Raw genomic sequence first — 20,215 nt, forward strand, 5'->3', positions numbered from 1 at the left:
GAACTCGCAGCAGACTTGCAGAATGTTTGCAAAAAATGTTGACGTGGAATCATGCAATGCAGACTTGCTGCAATTTAGCAACAAACTTGTAAATCCTGGAAAGCCTCGCAATAGCTTAGCAAACTTGCAGCACATTCGCTTGCTATCTGGGTTGTCGCTCATTTTGATGTGCAAAAACTTGTTTTTGCTTGCCTTGTTTGGGTTGCTCTTAACAATGAATGGCCCCACAAGCATGATGTGTGTGTTTAAGGACTGCTCAGATGGGAATGGAGCCTAACGACAAGACTTTTTGTATGTTTTTGATAGAGTGAAGATGAATTATAATATCTGTCAGGTGTTTATTGCTGTGTGTCTCTCTATGTGGTCTGCTTATCGTCATCACTGAAACTGAAAGAAAATTCAAACTTTTGTGCTGTCAGTGCTCACCAGTGCCACCTATCAGTGCATATCAGTACTGCTAAACAGTGCCCACCAGTGCCACCTATCAGTGCTTCATCATTAGTGCCACTTACTAGTGCTGCCTATCATTGACACCTACCATTCCCTTTCAGTGCCATCTATTAGTGCCCATCAGTTCCACCTATCATTGCAGCCTCAACAGTGCCTCCTGATCAGAGCTGAAAGCTGACAATTGGCCTGGACAGGAAGGGGGTACACGTGTCCAGTAAGCAAGGGGGTAATATAAGAACTCTATTGCAGGAAAAAAGCACAGGTAAGAACACACTCCGTTTCTCTTTGCACAGATCAGATGTTCCCCAAGCTGATCTCCCAGCAGAGCATTGTTTACTAGAAGCACAGATGTCATTGGATATCCCCCATAGGACGATGACTGGCATAAACCCCGCCCTAAGCTCCGATCAGAGCAAGGAACAGCCCTGATTGGCTGCAGATATGTCTTCCGGACACACCTCGCTTCTGCCAGGAGAATTCTAGCACATGCTCCCTTGGTATCATTGAATAGGGCTCAGCTCTCCGGGGATCAGTGTACGGGCTCCGGGCGGGGATGGGGACGGAGGAGGCGGCTTTGTTAGTCCTCCTAGTGGGAGCTGTGAGTATACAGCGCGGACTGACCTTCACCCAGACGGTGGATGGAGACTTCACCTTCACCCTGCCTGCCGGACAGAGGGAGTGCTTCTTCCAGCCTATGAAGAGTGGGGCTACACTGGAGCTGGAGTACCAGGTAATCACAGGAGCAATCATCGCCTATGGGAGATCACAGGGACTGCCCACTGTCACCAATACATTCAATCATCGCTGATGATCGTCCCCCCTCCCCGCGGTCCTTACCCCTCCAGGACCGCGAGAGGTGTGTATGGGAGACGATCATGGTACAATCATCAGCGATGTCGGCGATCCGATGTGCCCGGTATGGTGTCCTCTCCAGGTTCGGTTCTGTCCGATGAAACGCACTGATCTGTATTCCACATGTCAGAGCGAACTTCACAAGTTCTTGTCTGACCAATCAGATGTCGCAACATCATCTGTCCATGACACCGGAAGAGGCCGAATTCCTCCTGAGATGGGTTCTATCTGATGAGTCTATAGAACAGTTTATCATCCTGAGATATTGTGTGCCTCCCCCCCCCCCTCCCAATACTGATCTGTATACAGTGTGTGCTCCCCCCAATACTGATCTATACACTGTGTGCCCCCTCTAATACTGATCTGTATACACTGTGCCCCCCAATACTGATCTGTATACACTGTGCCCCCCAATACTGATCTGTATACACTGTGCCCCCTCCAATACTGATCTGTATATACTGTGTGCCCCCCCAATACTGATCTGTATATACTGTGCACCCCCCCTCCAATACTGATCTGTATACACTGTGCGCCCGCCCCCTCCAATACTGATCTGTATACACTGTGCGCCCGCCCCCTCCAATACTGATCTGTATACACTGTGCGCCCGCCCCCTCCAATACTGATCTGTATACATTGTGTGCCCGCCCCCCCAATACTGATCTGTATACATTGTGTGCCCGCCCCCCCAATACTGATCTGTATACACTGTGCGCCCGCCCCCTCCAATACTGATCTGTATACATTGTGCGCCCGCCCCCTCCAATACTGATCTGTATACATTGTGTGCCCGCCCCCCCAATACTGATCTGTATACATTGTGTGCCCGCCCCCCCAATACTGATCTGTATACACTGTGCGCCCCCTCCAATACTGATGTATACACTGTGCTCCCGCCCCCCCAATACTGATCTGTATACATTGTGTGCCCGCCCCCCCAATACTGATCTGTATACACTGTGCGCCCCCTCCAATACTGATGTATACACTGTGCGCCCGCCCCCCTAATACTGATCTGTATACACTGTGTGCCCCCTCCAATACTGATGTATACACTGTGCGCCCGTCCCCCCAATACTGATCTGTATACACTGTGCGCCCGCCCCCCCCAATACTGATCTGTATACACTGTGTGCCCGCTCCCCCAATACTGATCTGTATAAACTGTGTGCCCGCCCCCCCAATACTGATGTATACACTGTGTGCCCGCTCCCCCAATACTGATCTGTATACACTGTGTGCCCGCCCCCTCCAATACTGATCTGTATACACTGTGCGCCCGCCCCCCCAATACTGATCTGTATACACTGTGTGCCCGCTCCCCCAATACTGATCTGTATACACTGTGTGCCCGCCCCCTCCAATACTGATCTGTATACACTGTGCGCCCGCCCCCCCAATACTGATCTGTATACACTGTGTGCCCGCCCCCCCAATACTGATCTGTATACACTGTGTGCCCCCTCCAATACTGATGTATACACTGTGTGCCCGCCCCCTCCAATACTGATCTGTATACACTGTGCGCCCGCCCCCCCAATACTGATCTGTATACACTGTGTGCCCGCTCCCCCAATACTGATCTGTATACACTGTGCGCCCGCCCCCCCAATACTGATCTGTATACACTGTGCGCCCGCCCCCTCCAATACTGATCTGTATACACTGTGCGCCTGCCCCCCAATACTGATCTGTATACACTGTGCGCCTGCCCCCCCAATACTGATCTGTATATACTGTGCGCCTGCCCCCCCAATACTGATCTGTATACACTGTGCGCCCGCCCCCTCCAATACTGATCTGTATACACTGTGTGCCCGCCCCCCCAATACTGATCTGTATACATTGTGTGCCCGCCCCCCCAATACTGATCTGTATACACTGTGCGCCCGCCCCCTCCAATACTGATCTGTATACATTGTGCGCCCGCCCCCTCCAATACTGATCTGTATACATTGTGTGCCCGCCCCCCCAATACTGATCTGTATACATTGTGTGCCCGCCCCCCCAATACTGATCTGTATACACTGTGCGCCCCCTCCAATACTGATGTATACACTGTGCTCCCGCCCCCCCAATACTGATCTGTATACATTGTGTGCCCGCCCCCCCAATACTGATCTGTATACACTGTGCGCCCCCTCCAATACTGATGTATACACTGTGCGCCCGCCCCCCTAATACTGATCTGTATACACTGTGTGCCCCCTCCAATACTGATGTATACACTGTGCGCCCGTCCCCCCAATACTGATCTGTATACACTGTGCGCCCGCCCCCCCCAATACTGATCTGTATACACTGTGTGCCCGCTCCCCCAATACTGATCTGTATAAACTGTGTGCCCGCCCCCCCAATACTGATGTATACACTGTGTGCCCGCTCCCCCAATACTGATCTGTATACACTGTGTGCCCGCCCCCTCCAATACTGATCTGTATACACTGTGCGCCCGCCCCCCCAATACTGATCTGTATACACTGTGTGCCCGCTCCCCCAATACTGATCTGTATACACTGTGTGCCCGCCCCCTCCAATACTGATCTGTATACACTGTGCGCCCGCCCCCCCAATACTGATCTGTATACACTGTGTGCCCGCCCCCCCAATACTGATCTGTATACACTGTGTGCCCCCTCCAATACTGATGTATACACTGTGTGCCCGCCCCCTCCAATACTGATCTGTATACACTGTGCGCCCGCCCCCCCAATACTGATCTGTATACACTGTGTGCCCGCTCCCCCAATACTGATCTGTATACACTGTGCGCCCGCCCCCCCAATACTGATCTGTATACACTGTGCGCCCGCCCCCTCCAATACTGATCTGTATACACTGTGCGCCTGCCCCCCAATACTGATCTGTATACACTGTGCGCCTGCCCCCCCAATACTGATCTGTATATACTGTGCGCCTGCCCCCCCAATACTGATCTGTATACACTGTGCGCCCGCCCCCTCCAATACTGATCTGTATACACTGTGCATCCCTCCCCAATACTGATCTGTATACACTGTGCGCCCGCCCCCCCAATACTGATCTGTATACACTGTGCGCCCGCCCCCCCAATACTGATCTGTATACACTGTGCGCCCCCTCCAATACTGATGTATACACTGTGTGCCCGCCCCCCCAATATTGATCTGTATACACTGTGCGCCTGCCCCCCCAATACTGATCTGTATACACTGTGCGCCTGCCCCCCCAATACTGATCTGTATACACTGTGCGCCCGCCCCCTCCAATACTGATCTGTACACACTGTGCGCCCGCCCCTCCAATACTGATCTGTATTCACTGTGCACCCCCCCCTCCAATACTGATCTGTATACACTGTGCGCCCCCTCCAATACTGATGTATACACTGTGTGCCCGCCCCCCAATACTGATCTGTATACACTGTGCGCCCGCCCCCTCCAATACTGATCTGTATACACTGTGCGCCCGCCCCCTCCAATACTGATCTGTATACACTGTGTGCCCGCTCCCCCAATACTGATCTGTATACACTGTGAGCCCGCCCCCTCCAATACTGATGTATACACTGTGCGCCCGCCCCCCCAATACTGATCTGTATACACTGTGTGCCCGCCCCCCCAATACTGATCTGTATACACTGTGTGCCCGCTCCCCCAATACTGATCTGTATACACTGTGTGCCCGCCCCCCCAATACTGATCTGTATACACTGTGCGCCCCCTCCAATACTGATGTATACACTGTGCGCCCGTCCCCCCAATACTGATCTGTATACACTGTGCGCCCGCCCCCCCAATACTGATCTGTATACACTGTGTGCCCGCCCCCCCAATACTGATCTGCATACACTGTGTGCCCGCTCCCCCAATACTGATCTGTATACACTGTGCGCCCGCCCCCCCAGTACTGATCTGTATACACTGTGCGCCCGCCCCCCCAATACTGATCTGTATACACTGTGCGCCCGCCCCCTCCAATACTGATCTGTATACACTGTGCGCCTGCCCCCCAATACTGATCTGTATACACTGTGTGCCCGCTCCCCCAATACTGATCTGTATAAACTGTGTGCCCGCCCCCCCAATACTGATCTGTATACACTGTGTGCCCGCCCCCTCCAATACTGATCTGTATACACTGTGCGCCCGCCCCCCCAATACTGATCTGTATACACTGTGTGCCCGCTCCCCCAATACTGATCTGTATACACTGTGTGCCCGCCCCCTCCAATACTGATCTGTATACACTGTGCGCCCGCCCCCCCAATACTGATCTGTATACACTGTGTGCCCGCCCCCCCAATACTGATCTGTATACACTGTGTGCCCCCTCCAATACTGATGTATACACTGTGTGCCCGCCCCCTCCAATACTGATCTGTATACACTGTGCGCCCGCCCCCCCAATACTGATCTGTATACACTGTGTGCCCGCTCCCCCAATACTGATCTGTATACACTGTGCGCCCGCCCCCCCAATACTGATCTGTATACACTGTGCGCCCGCCCCCTCCAATACTGATCTGTATACACTGTGCGCCTGCCCCCCAATACTGATCTGTATACACTGTGTGCCCGCCCCCCCAATATTGATCTGTATACACTGTGCGCCTGCCCCCCCAATACTGATCTGTATACACTGTGCGCCTGCCCCCCCAATACTGATCTGTATACACTGTGCGCCCGCCCCCTCCAATACTGATCTGTACACACTGTGCGCCCGCCCCTCCAATACTGATCTGTATTCACTGTGCACCCCCCCCTCCAATACTGATCTGTATACACTGTGCGCCCCCTCCAATACTGATGTATACACTGTGTGCCCGCCCCCCAATACTGATCTGTATACACTGTGCGCCCGCCCCCTCCAATACCGATCTGTATACACTGTGTGCCCGCCCCCCAATACTGATCTGTATACACTGTGCGCCCGCCCCCTCCAATACTGATCTGTATACACTGTGTGCCCGCTCCCCCAATACTGATCTGTATACACTGTGAGCCCGCCCCCTCCAATACTGATGTATACACTGTGCGCCCGCCCCCCCAATACTGATCTGTATACACTGTGTGCCCGCCCCCCCAATACTGATCTGTATACACTGTGTGCCCGCTCCCCCAATACTGATCTGTATACACTGTGTGCCCGCTCCCCCAATACTGATCTGTATACACTGTGTGCCCGCCCCCCCAATACTGATCTGTATACACTGTGCGCCCCCTCCAATACTGATGTATACACTGTGCGCCCGTCCCCCCAATACTGATCTGTATACACTGTGTGCCCGCTCCCCCAATACTGATCTGTATACACTGTGTGCCCGCCCCCCCAATACTGATCTGTATACACTGTGCGCCCCCTCCAATACTGATGTATACACTGTGCGCCCGTCCCCCCAATACTGATCTGTATACACTGTGCGCCCGCCCCCCCAATACTGATCTGTATACACTGTGTGCCCGCCCCCCCAATACTGATCTGCATACACTGTGTGCCCGCTCCCCCAATACTGATCTGTATACACTGTGCGCCCGCCCCCCCAGTACTGATCTGTATACACTGTGCGCCCGCCCCCCCAATACTGATCTGTATACACTGTGCGCCCGCCCCCTCCAATACTGATCTGTATACACTGTGCGCCTGCCCCCCAATACTGATCTGTATACACTGTGTGCCTGCTCCCCCAATACTGATCTGTATACACTGTGTGCCCGCCCCCCCAATACTGATCTGTATACACTGTGTGCCCCCTCCAATACTGATGTATACACTGTGCGCCCGTCCCCCCAATACTGATCTGTATACACTGTGCGCCCGCCCCCTCCAATACTGATCTGTATACACTGTGTGCCCGCCCCCCCCAATACTGATCTGTATACACTGTGTGCCCGCTCCCCCAATACTGATCTGTATAAACTGTGTGCCCGCCCCCCCAATACTGATGTATACACTGTGAGCCCGCTCCCCCAATACTGATCTGTATACACTGTGTGCCCGCCCCCTCCAATACTGATCTGTATACACTGTGCATCCCTCCCCAATACTGATCTGTATACACTGTGTGCCCGCCCCCCCAATACTGACCTGTATACACTGTGTGCCCGCTCCCCCAATACTGATCTGTATACACTGTGCGCCCGCCCCCCCAATACTGATCTGTATACACTGTGCGCCCCCTCCAATACTGATGTATACACTGTGTGCCCGCCCCCCCCAATATTGATCTGTATACACTGTGCGCCTGCCCCCCCAATACTGATCTGTATACACTGTGCGCCTGCCCCCCCAATACTGATCTGTATACACTGTGCGCCTGCCCCCCCAATACTGATCTGTATACACTGTGCGCCCGCCCCCTCCAATACTGATCTGTACACACTGTGCGCCCGCCCCTCCAATACTGATCTGTATTCACTGTGCACCCCCCCCTCCAATACTGATCTGTATACACTGTGCGCCCCCTCCAATACTGATGTATACACTGTGTGCCCGCCCCCCAATACTGATCTGTATACACTGTGCGCCCGCCCCCTCCAATACTCATCTGTATACACTGTGCGCCCGCCCCCTCCAATACTGATCTGTACACACTGTGCGCCCGCCCCTCCAATACTGATCTGTATTCACTGTGCACCCCCCCCCTCCAATACTGATCTGAATACACTGTGCGCCCGCCCCCTCCAATACTGATCTGTATACACTGTGCGCCCCCTCCAATACTGATGTATACACTGTGTGCCCGCCCCCCAATACTGATCTGTATACACTGTGCGCCCGCCCCCTCCAATACTGATCTGTATACACTGTGCGCCCGCCCCCTCCAATACTGATCTGTATACACTGTGCGCCCGCCCCCTCCAATACTGATCTGTATACACTGTGCATCCCTCCCCAATACTGATCTGTATACACTGTGCGCCCGCCCCCTCCGATACTGATCTGTATACACTGTGCACCCACCCCCTCCAATACTGATCTGAATACACTGTGCGCCTGCCCCCCCCCCCCACCCCAATACTGATCCTTTTTTACTGTGTTGTCATCCCCCGAATACTGATCTCTTCCCCAGTCCTATGTATTTATACAGAACATTTAGATCAGTGCCTGTCACTGGCCTCACAACCTCCTGCCCCCCCCCCCCCCCATTTTTCTTCCTCCTTCCTTCCTTTTTTTTTTTTTTTTTCCAATGTCGACAGGCTGTAAGAAAAAAAAAAAGAAATGATTCCCCCATCCACACAAGTGAGGGCAATAAATACTTAGCCATCATGCTGCCAACTTACTAAGAGCAGTGAGGAATCCTAAAGTGGAACTTTGCCCATTACAACTTGATAAAAAAAAATTTTCTTTAGCAAGGAACACACATTAAACTACCAAAATTAGTGTGTGTTGTAAATTTCCTCTTGCTGGAGGCTGCCGTTTTTTTGTGGCCCAGAGCCCCTGAACAGCAGTAAATCATAAAGTGGAACTAAACCCATCGATTTAACGGTTTCCAAAAACCGATACATTCCTGGAATGCTGGGTTTGCTAACTGTCACATTTGCTTGTGTCCTCAACCATAACTGATCACATGTGCAGCACCATGGCAGTTGCAGATCAAACAGAAGCAACTTCTTTGGCTGTAAAAGATAGGAGGGTTTATTCCGCTTTAAGGCTGTCAGCAAATCGGCCTCTACACACTCACCAGCGCCTAAAAATGGAGAGCAACTGAGCATGTGCAGAGCAGGGTGAAACAGTGTGTATTGCTGGATTATAAACAGTATAGACACTTATTTAATGTCTTACAAAGCTATACCTGTAAAAGGGGCCAGCCTGAAGTGACTTTATTTTCTGACTAAAGTTCCACTTTAAGGTACATCTAAACCTAAGAATAAAAATGTAATATATTGCAGCTTAGCAGTCCTTAGATGTGGTAGCTATTTTATTTATTTTTTATTTTTTTTGCAGACCCTTTATTTTTATCTGCTGATTCTGCCAATAGCGCTCTTCTTGTCCTAAGTGACAACACTCATTCACTGTGGAGGGGCAGCGTAGTCACCCTAGGCTGCACTCCTGATTTGGACTACAAGCTGCTCTCTCTCCTTATCTCTTGTAAGCAGGGGCATTGCTTTGTAGTGATGAGATTGTATGAGATTTCGGTTTAATGCATAGGAAGGGCACATTCATTCAAACAAGATCAACAGGTATTTTTTTTTCTTTTTTTTTTTTTTTTTACTTCCAATGTGTCTTTGAACTTATCTGAAAATGTAACTGATTTAGAATAGTCCGCTCCCCAGCACAGTCCTTTTCCTCCTTATACGTCATAGCCCTCTTCTCTTTCAACAGTGTCTCTAATTACTCTCTGTGACAGTTTTGAGTCTGCCGGGGAAGCTGATATCAGATTCAGGATGGTGGTGACCAGCAGCAGTCTCGTGGCTTTTGAATGTCTACACTAGGGAGTCTTATGGGAAGATTGTCCTCAAAATGAATGGTCTGGCAACGGGTCTCTTGTTCTTGGGTTTAAAGCGGAGTTCCAGCCTTTTTCACTCACCTGTCCCACGGTCCAGTGATGCAGCCGCCCAAAGCCTCGATCCTCTTCCCTCTGGTCTCGGCGGCGCCGGCATCACTGGTGTGGGCACTCGGCCGTGACAGTTTGCGGCTTCACAGCCGGGTACGCACTGCGAATGCGCGAGTTTCGCTGCGCGTCTTGATTGGCCGGCAATCTTCTGGGACCTCTGACATGTCCCAGAAGATTGCAGGGAGGGAGGGGGAGAGGAGAACTTCCGTTCAGGGCGCCGCGGCGCTCTGAGCAGAAGTGGGAGTGGGTACCTGTCAAAACTAGGTACCCGCTCCCCCCCCCCCCCAAAAAATGACATGCCAAATGTGGCATGTCAGGGGGTTATTACTACCTAAAACGGAAGTTCCACTTTTGGGTGGAACTCCGCTTTAAATTAAAATTTAAAGCCTAAAGGGCCATACACACTATAAGATTTTCTGAAGACTTTTTCCTTTAGACTTACCAAAACCATATAATGAGGTCAAACCTAAACACTTTCAATTTGTATGCAATCTAGCAGGCCCTTGCACTACATAGAAAAGGTAAATCTGAAGGAAATCTAACAACAAAAGTTGGATAGTGTGTATCCAGCTTAATGCCCCGTACACACGTGCAGATTATCTGAAGACTTTTGTCTTCAGATTTACCTTTTCTATGTAGTGCAAGGGCCTGCCGGATTGCATACAAATTGAAAGTGTTTAGGTTTGACCTCATATTATATGGTTTTGGTAAGTCTACAGACAAAAGTCTTCAGATAATCTGCACATGTGTACGGGGCATAACTCGCAATTTTAAAGTCTGTTTAGGCTCCATTCACACTTGTACAACTCCAAAGTTGCGCCGACTTTGGAGTGCAACTTTGACACAACCTTGGTTGGATTCAACTTGGATACTACTATGGCTTTCATGCAATATCTGCGGGTTAACATTGAAGTCTATGGCCCTCAAGTTGCATGAAATTCAGCCCAAAGTAGTGCATGAACAGTTCAGTAATCATTGATACATTCAATTTTTTTTTTTTTTTTTTTAATGCAAGAAGTGTGTGTTCCTGATTTTTACCTGGTATTTGCCTCTAGCAGTCCCTGAACAGCAGGGCTGGAGTAAGCGGAAGAAGCAGCACAAGGAAACAAGTGATTCACAAGAATCCTGCTGGAGAAAGACTGAGAGAAGAGGTCATCATTGTGCCGCTTCTATTCAGTGGCTGGGGCAGGTCCAGAGGACTTCTAGATGCAGAAAAAGTATTCCAGGGGGACTCTGTACTGAACATTGCAGGGAAGCTTTTTTTTTTTTTTTTTTTTCTTTTTTTTTGAGTATTTCACAATACATACACTAGATTGCTGCAAGAGTTAGCTGACAGCATGAGCCTCATTCGAGAGCAGATAAAATCATAAATGTTTGCTTGATTATTAGCCATCTGGTGTAACACGCAACACATTTTTTATTTATGAAAGATGAATATGCTGTTTTTTTTTTATTTTTAAATTTTTATTAGTAACAGTATATATCAAGATGAATGATCTTGGTTTTCCGTGTGTGTGTGGAAATTTATATACTCTAGCTGTGAGAGGAAGCGGCCACACAGGAGCAAGAATCTTAGTTTAGCTTTGTTATCGCTAATTAATCATGTAATGCGTCCATAAGTAGCCAAGAAAACAGACAATGGTCTTGCTCTTTGGTTTCTTTTCCTGGATTAAAGTGTATCCATATCAAATTTTCAGTTTTGAATAGGGTAAGGAATTGTTAGAGCCTCTCTCCTTCCTTTTTTTTTTTTTTTTTGTTTGCTGTCTGTGTCAATTTGGGGAGATTTAAAGAGGAGCGCACAGCCAGTTTCCTACTGCGCATGTGCAGGTCGTGCTGCGCTTTGTGAATGGTCCCGCAGTCTTCTGTGACGTGTGTGTCCCAGAAAGCTGCGGGGGTGGGATGAGGGGCCGAACATGCCGCGGCGATCTGAGACGAAAATCAGAGCATGTACCTGCTTCCCTCCCCCAAAATAAAAGTGGCAAATGTGGCAGTGGAGGGAAGGTGCAAACAAGCGGAGCTTCCTCTTTTGAATGGAGCTCTGATTTTAAATTGGAATTCCAGCTTAACACTAACTATGCTTATGTTCCCTGCCCCACCTCCTGCCTACCCTGTGTATACTTTACATATTTTTAATCCACTCCAGTTATGTGATCCCTGTGTCAGTGAGTGGCAGCTGCAGGGGAAAAGAGGCAGTGCCAACAACGACTCAGACTTGGGAGCCTATGGTTGACCTCACAGTGAGCTGATTAGGAGAAAATCTGTTTAATTTCCTCTTCCATGGTAAACTGTGTGGAATGAAGAATCTCCACTGTCCACTATTCAACTGCCATGGGTACCGCAGTTGCTTGAATACAGTGACACTACCAAAAAGTGACCACATCAGATGGAAGTCACTGTTTGGCTGATAAATTTCCATCTGGCTCTGTCAATTTTTAAATTCTTATGTCAAGCCAGTTGATGCTTGCTGGGACACCTGTGGCTCACATTTCAGCCAATTCAGTAGGAATTTTGAGCAGATTGTCCAGCCTTAAGCCCCGTACACACGTACCGAATGTCGGTCGAGCGATCGGCCGTCTTTTGTCCGGTGCTGTCCTGTCGGCTGAAAAGTGCTAAAGACTGCACACGAATTTTGTCGGCCAACAACAGCCGACTGTAGAAGGGATGTCATGTGATGGTTAACTTTCTGTGTGTTTTTTTTCTTTTCTGAGAATGCCCAGTCTTGCTAATCTGCTGTTAGTCGGCCGAATTCTGTACTGACTGGCGAACAATCGGCCGTTCTGGTGACGGCCAACAAAAATTCTAAAGTCTGCACGCCAGATTCTGTTCGGCCGAAAATTCGCTGTCGGTTGTTGGAAGCATCATACTAACAAGCCGACAATCGGCCGATCGTTCGGCGGCCGAATATTTACCGCCGACAATCGCTACGTGTGTACGGGGCTTTACCCTAACTTCCAATCCTGGAGACATCACAGGAAGTAAAAATTTCTCAAAAGTGAGAAACTTTTTTTCTTTAAAGGAAAAAAATAAATAAAAATAGAGCAAAACCGCATTTAGGTGTGAATAGGCACCCTAGGATGCAGTGGAATTCCTCATTTCAAGCTTAGATGGTGCTCTAGAAAATTTCTTCAGATTGCTCAGGTGTCAACTGAGTGTTAAACTGGCTATACAGTTTTTTTTTTTTTGTTTTAGACAGACGGCGGGATGAATGGGGAAAAAAAAAAACTACCAGAATCCACGAGGTGGATTCTTCTATCCTCCTGCTGGGACATTGGGGGAGATTTACTAAAACTGGTGCAGCTGTGCATGGTAGCCAATCAGCTTCTTCAACTTCAGCTTGTTCAATTAAAGCGGTAGTAAACCGCATCCAAAAAAAAAAAATTGGGCCCTTGGCAGTTTAAGTAACAATGTGCTAGTATACATCGCATACTAACGCATTATGACAGGCGTACCTGAAAACGAAGCCCTCCAGCGGCGCACTGTCATCGCTGAAGGTGGTTCCATCTTCACCCAGTCTTCTTCTCAGGTTTGCGGGCTTCGGCTATCTAATTGGCCAATAACAGGAGGCGGATGCGTGCAGGGAGTAATGATTTACGGCACGGCTCTGAAAGAACGGCAAGGGTATACCCTTCCTTCAGAGATGGTTAGGTCACTGGCTGCATCTAAAGTAAATATCTCCTAAACGGTGCATGTTTAGGAGATATTTTAAAGTACCTATAGGTAAGCCTTTAATATAAGCTTACCTATAGGTAAAAATCATACATGGGAGTTTACTCCCACTTCAAGTGCAAGTAGACCCTCCTATCATTTTCAGCCAAGGAAACTGCCATCTTGACCTCTGTTCAATCAACTGCCATGATGCTGCACATGTGATCTGTTATGATACCAGTCATTGGATGGTTTTGATGGTTTGCTTGAGAGCACAACCAATGTGACGGTTACATGTCTGACACATAACTGTTTTTTTATTTTTTTTATTTTTTTTTAGGTTTTTTTTTATACCGACATTTAAAACTTGGAAACTGACTGGTTTCTATGCAGAGCTGCACCAGATTTTGCACCCTCCTGTTTTAGTAGTAGTCTTCTAACAGCTGTACCTGCCACTGTCAGATCAGACTGATTAGTTCTTGACTTCTGTTGAATAGGGATGACCACACAAAGATCTAGATTGGGTGGAACCAACAAGATTTCAATCAGGGTATGACCTAAACAAGGTGTCCACATTGGAATATTTCCTTTCACCATGATGTAAACATGGTAACCTTTTTTTTTTTTTTTTTTTTTTGGAGGGGCTTGAGAAGCATATATATTGTATATATTTCTTCTCTTCCCCTGCCAGGATGGCAACACCTGAGAGATGAGAGGCTCCATGCTACAGGAAACGCAATAAGTTCACAGCTGCTTTAACCACTTGCCTACTGGGCACTTTCACCCCCTTCCTGACCAGGCCAATTTTCAGCTTTCAGCGCTCTCACGCTTTGAATGACAATTGCGCGGTCATGCTACACTGTACCCATATGAAATTTTTATCATTTTTTTTTCACACAAATAGAGCTTTCTTTTGGTGGTATTTAATCACCGCTGGGTTTTTTTATTCTTACAAAAAAAAAAGAAAAAAGACAGAAAATTTTGAAAAAAAAAAAGTTTTTTTCTTTTTTTCTGTGAGTAAGTTTTGAAAATAAATACATTTTTCTCCTTCACTGATGTGCGCTGATGAGGCGGCACTGATAGGCTGCACTGATGAGGTGGCACTTATGGGCACTGAGGTGGCACTGATGAGGAGGTACAAATATGCGCACTGATGAGCACTGATAGGTGGCACTGCTGAGCACTGAGAGGGGGCACTGACGGGTGGCACTGCTGGGCACTGACGGGTGGCACTGATGAGCACTGATGGGAAGCACCATCAGTGCCCATAGTGCTGCTAGTCAGTGCCCATCAGTGCCTAGATGAGCAGGCACTGACTGGCAGCACTATGGGCACTGATTGTGGGCACTGATTGTGGGCGACACTGATGGCGGGCACTGTGGGCATTTTATTTACCTCTTGTGTAATCGGGGCACTGGTGATCAGTGCCCTGATTACATTTCTCTGTGTCTTATCGGCTCTCCTCTTCCTCACACTGCAGTCTGTGTGAGGAAGAGAGCTGGCAATGAGAGATGATCTCATATGTTTACATTTGAGATCATCTCTCATTGGATGTTCCGGTCACGTGGTAAATGGCTGCTGGGATTGGCCATTCACCACGATCTGTGATTGGCTGTGTCCAAGGGACACGGCCGACACAGATTTTCCCTGATGCGCGCTCGCAGGAGCGCGTGGGGAGCCTGTTACTGGGAGGCCATTTAAAGACAGCCTCCCCGAAATTAGAGCCCGCGCTGTAGCCGTCTTTCGGCTATAGCGCGGGCGGGAGGAGGTTAAAGGCCCCACCCTTCCCTTTGTCCCGCAGTATTGATTGTGTTTCTCCCACAGCGAAACTTTGTTTTTTTCTCTGTCCAGAAGACCTAGAGAGTCAGATGTGTTAGCTCAAATCTCGTCAGGAGGCAATTAAAAGATAAAATACGGCCCTTCAGTGGCTAACCCCCCCTAGATAGTGAATTTCCCCTCATCCACCCGGGAGTTGTGACGACACATAGCACTCATATTTAGCGCAGACACAACTGATTTTATTGCAAGTTTAGCTCGTATTTAAGGCAAGATTGAGCGGGAAAAAACTGCTTTAAACTGGTTTACAATTTACCGGTCAATTTGACTATAGAACATGTCTCACAGAAACGGTACATGAAAGGCTTTTGTTTTCTCTATGCATCTGTGTCAATATGATGAGGTATCTTGTATCTGAATCTGTGTTTTGTGGCAGAGTCGCTCTGTCTGTATTCAGTTGTCATGTGTTAATGCAAGCAATTGTCAAATGTGTTTAGGTGGTGTCAGTAATTTCCATGCGCAGACTAAACCCTGTCAAGTGTCCAAATTATTGAATGAAAAGGTGTTTAACATGTCGTCTAAATGCAAAGCACAGCTGTCTGATGTCCAGGGCCGTATGAATGAGTGTCAGTCTGGCTCGTTACCATGCAAATGCAAGGGCCCACACTCCATCACAGAATGGGCATAAACTGAAATATATATGAAATATAATAAGTAGGGATGCACCGAAATGAAAATTCTGGACCGAAACCGAAACCGAAAATGCAGGAAGCCCTTGGCCGAAAACCGAAACCGAAACCGAAAATGACCTTTTCCTCCCAAATTATTTTAAAATAGATAGAACAGGGGCATACGACAGAAACAGGCAGCGATGTACACCTGTAGCTAGTATGCAGTATATGTACTGTGATGGGTTGGCAAGTGGTTAATTTAATTACCAATGATATTTGTATTATGCAGCATGAGGGGGTTAATGTATTGCCACTGCTGGTCACTGATGCATTAGTGACTGACCAGTGGCAGTTAATTAACCCCTTTGTGCTGCATTAGTACAACCAGTATCAGTGTTAATTAACACTGGTTGCACTGATACTGGTTGCACTAATGCAGCACAAAGGGGTTAATTAAGTGCCACTGGTCGGTCACTAATGCATCAGTGACCAGCAGTGACAATACATTAGCCCCCTCATGCTTCATAATACAAATACCATTGGTAACCTCACCTCAGCCCCCCCACCTCAATGATGCAATGTCCTTACTTGTCAGCACCTCTCTGCTCCTCCCGTCCCCTTCCTTTCAAAAATGCCGCCTCCCGGTGATGTCACTACTACGGCTCTGTGTATGTCACCAGGACAGAAAGTCAGGGAAATTTCCCCAACAGTAATAAGGTTTTAAAACAAGGTGTGAATATAGCTCTGAGGGGCATCCTAATCACACTAGCAGCGCTCCAATGAATTCTTAAGGAGAATCGTATACGACCACTACAATACATATATAAAATACATTCAGTATTTTATATATGTATTGTAGTGGTCGTATACGATTCTCCTTAAGAATTCATTGGAGCGCTGCTAGTGTGATTAGGATGCCCCTCAGAGCTATATTCACACCTTGTTTTAAATTTATTCTATTTATAGCAGCTGCTATCTTATTTGTCAGCTTTAAGCTAGCGCTGGGTGAGTGGGCAGTTTTTTAATTACTTACTCCTTTTTGTACAAGTAATAAGGTTTTGTTGGAGTAAGGCTTTAACATACAGTGCCTTTTTCACAGATTTGATGTATGTTACAAAGTGTATACAATGTGTATCTGCATTTAAATCTTAACAAGAGAGAGAGACTGTTACAAAGTGTTTCTGAGAGAGAGAGAGAGAATGTTACGTTTTGACTGTAGAAACACTTTGTAACATTCCATTTCAGAGAGAGAGAGAGAGAGACTGACTCTAGGCTGTGATTTATAATCCGTTCTAACTAGACGCTACAGCAGCAGACATCCACATTACCTTCTTCTACAGCGAACGGCACATGGAAGGGAGGAAGTGGGTGCAACGATTCAGCATTAGGCGCGGAGGAGGATAAGATCCTTTGCATTATAAGTCCCTCTCCCCCGAGCCATCTAGCGACCACTGTAGCTCACAATGAAGCCCCAGTGTAACCAGCATAGGATCGCAGCAGTCAGCAGCACACATACCCGCAAATGACAGGGAAGTGAAGGACTCACTTTTAACTGATATCAGCATACATTTTCGGCATCCTTAACCCCCTATCGGCCGAAATTGGATACTCACATTTTCGGCCGAAATTATCGGTGGCCGAAATTTCGGTGCACCTCTAATAATAAGGCATGTTAATACAATCTTTCAGATGGTACCCCTATAAGGCAGGTTTAGGACCGCTGATGAGGGCCATAATAACCTGCACGCCTCAAGCTTCTCACAGGTCACCTCATGATGTTGTACAGGCGGTTCGGGCACAGTGTGGTGGTCCCCCGCCTTTGTATTCTGCTCAGCACCCTTGGTCTACTCCTGTCCTCCCCTGCATACAAAGAGCTCAATGCTGTGAAGGGCCAGCCAGATAACGTAAGCAGCGATGAGGGGAGGACTCGGTGTGCTCCAAGCCTCTCTCTAAAACCAGAGTTTCTAGCCAGAGCACAGGAGGCAGAGTACAGCGCAACCCAGAATGAAGGGAAGCGCTGGACGAGATGCCAGATCCGTGTGGTTATGGGAAGAGGGCATATGAGTTCAGTGATACTGAAGCCAGCGGGCTGCAAGGACCCAAAGTCTGCCTGGAACCACTTCATGGAGAAGAAGGAAGGAAGGGCAGCACAGGCGGCTGCGGGCAAGAGCAAGACAGGACCAGGTAAGTGCCTTTTCTGTGGGGAGTTAAGAAAAAGGCAGAATGCCCTACGTGGGACAGCAGAAGAGGAGAAAGGCTGTCTGCTAGCCACCCCTGGCTTTAATGGCCCTGGCTCCCCCCCCCCCTTCCTTTTTTGAAAACCTTTGGATCCCAGAAGAGGTGTGTGTGTATGTATGTATGTATGTGTGTGTGTGTGTGTGTGTGTGTGTATATATATATATATATATATATATATATATATATATATATATATATAATATATATAATATATTGTGCAGTGTGAGGCACATAGCCTAACTTGGTAGCTCCCTAGTTGGGAAAGCAACTTGGAAAGGGGTGATTTTAGCTGCTATCCTCTCATGTGACCCCAAGGATGGAAAAGCAAGCCCTCTAGCTGTTGTAAAGGGGAGAGACAACAGTAGAGAGTACTTCCCTTTGCCTTGGGAGCTCTTAGCAGCAGGATCCCTAATGGCAGCCAGGTGGTTTCTGAGCTTTGAGATAGCCCTCCCTCAATACAGGGTGCTACTATCCCTTTACCTTAGGCCTGGGAACAAATAACCCAGAAGCTTCAGCTAGACTGATATCCACAGCTTCCTTTTACCTCAGGAGATGCTGTGGTTATTGCAACATTAAGTTGCTTGCCTCTCGCTATAAACCCTATTTTACATCAATAAGGGTAAATCTAGTGAAGGGGTGAGACCTGTTGGATACAAAGTCTCTTACAGGCTATTTCTGCCACTGAACAAGGCAGACATTCCTAAAGGGTTAATTGGAAGGGATGTGAAGTGGTCTGCAGGAACTTGGAGATTCCAGAGTAAAGGCCCGTACACACGATAAGAAAATCTGAAGGGAAATTTTGTCCGACGACCGATATGCCAATTTTCGGATTGTTAGTATGGTGCTTTCGACAGCCGACTCTGACTTTTCGGCCGACAAAATCCTGATGTGCAGGCTATATAATTTTTGTCGTCCGTCAAAACAACGTCCTATTTTCGTCTTATTAGTACAGATTTCAACATAAAATAATCTTAAGAGCAAGACTAGGCATGCTCAGAGACGAAAGAACACATACAAAACAATCCAACACATGACATCACTTCTGGAGTAGAATTCTGTAGTACGGGAAAATTCGTATGAAAATAACCTCTTCACTTTCCACATCAGATAGCATGCCACAAAAAACGGACGACAGATTGTTCGATAATCTGATCGTGTGTACTGGGCTTAATACCACAGATTTTCCCTGGTCAGCAATGCACAACAGATAATCTGACTATCCTAGGCCAGCTGTTATTAATTTGGCATGTAGCTCCTTTTTTGTTGCTCTTAAAAGCCTGCCTCCTAATTTTTTCCTATATGGTGGAGAGGCACAGTAAGCGGTATCCTTGGGAACATTTTCTCCTTGTGGGGGTTGCTTGCTATGTGTGAAATCTTAACAAGCTCCAACTTATTTCCTCCTTGCACTGCTGTTATATCTGTTGGTGTATAAGAGTTAATTGGGACCTCTTGTGGTTTGGGCTACAGCCCACCCTTTGGATGAACTAGAAGCATAACCTGTTATCCGACAACCCTTGACTGATGGTATCTTGGTGCAAACTTCTATGCAAGAGCTACATATAATAACCTGTATTCAATGTTTGCTTGTTAAGCCCTACAGGTGTCTTATTGCCTCCAGGCTAAGATTGTTTTCACCTCTTCCTGAGGCTGACTTAATTGATCTCTAGGTCTGTGCTTGTCAAGGCCTTAAGCCCCGTACACATGCGTCGAAAATTGGCAGGGAATTTTCGGCCAACGTCCGATCTGCCGATTTTCGGCTTGTTATGCCCCATACACACATGCAGATTATCTGCAGACTTTTGTCTGCAGACTTACCAAAACCATATAATATGAGGTCAAACCTAAACACTTTCAATTTGTATGCAATCCGGCAGGCCCTTGCACTACATAGAAAAGGTAAGTCTGCAGACAAAAGTCTTCAGATAATCTGCACGTGTGTATGGGGCATTAGTATGATGCTTCCGACAACCAACTCCGACTTTTCGGCCTATAAAATTTTTGTTGGCCGTCAACACAACGGCCGATTTTCGTGCAGTCAGTACAG

At 47.8% G+C, this 20,215-nt stretch overlaps 1 protein-coding gene across 2 annotated transcripts in view; it reads left to right on the plus strand.

The window, feature by feature from the left end:
* The first annotated feature begins 943 nt into the window (after positions 1–943).
* TMED5 (transmembrane p24 trafficking protein 5) overlaps positions 944–20,215 on the plus strand; it is a 518,850-nt gene continuing 499,578 nt past the window's right edge. For both annotated transcript variants that reach the window (XM_082265814.1, XM_082265813.1), the window contains exon 1: positions 944–1,180. In XM_082265814.1, coding sequence (XP_082121940.1) covers positions 1,004–1,180 — 177 coding nt within the window. In that variant the 5' untranslated portion in view covers positions 944–1,003. The remainder of the gene's footprint in view (positions 1,181–20,215) is intronic.

This window comes from Pelophylax lessonae (genome assembly GCF_965119305.1).
Source record: "Pelophylax lessonae genome assembly, chromosome: 8".
Lineage (NCBI taxonomy): Eukaryota > Metazoa > Chordata > Amphibia > Anura > Ranidae > Pelophylax > Pelophylax lessonae.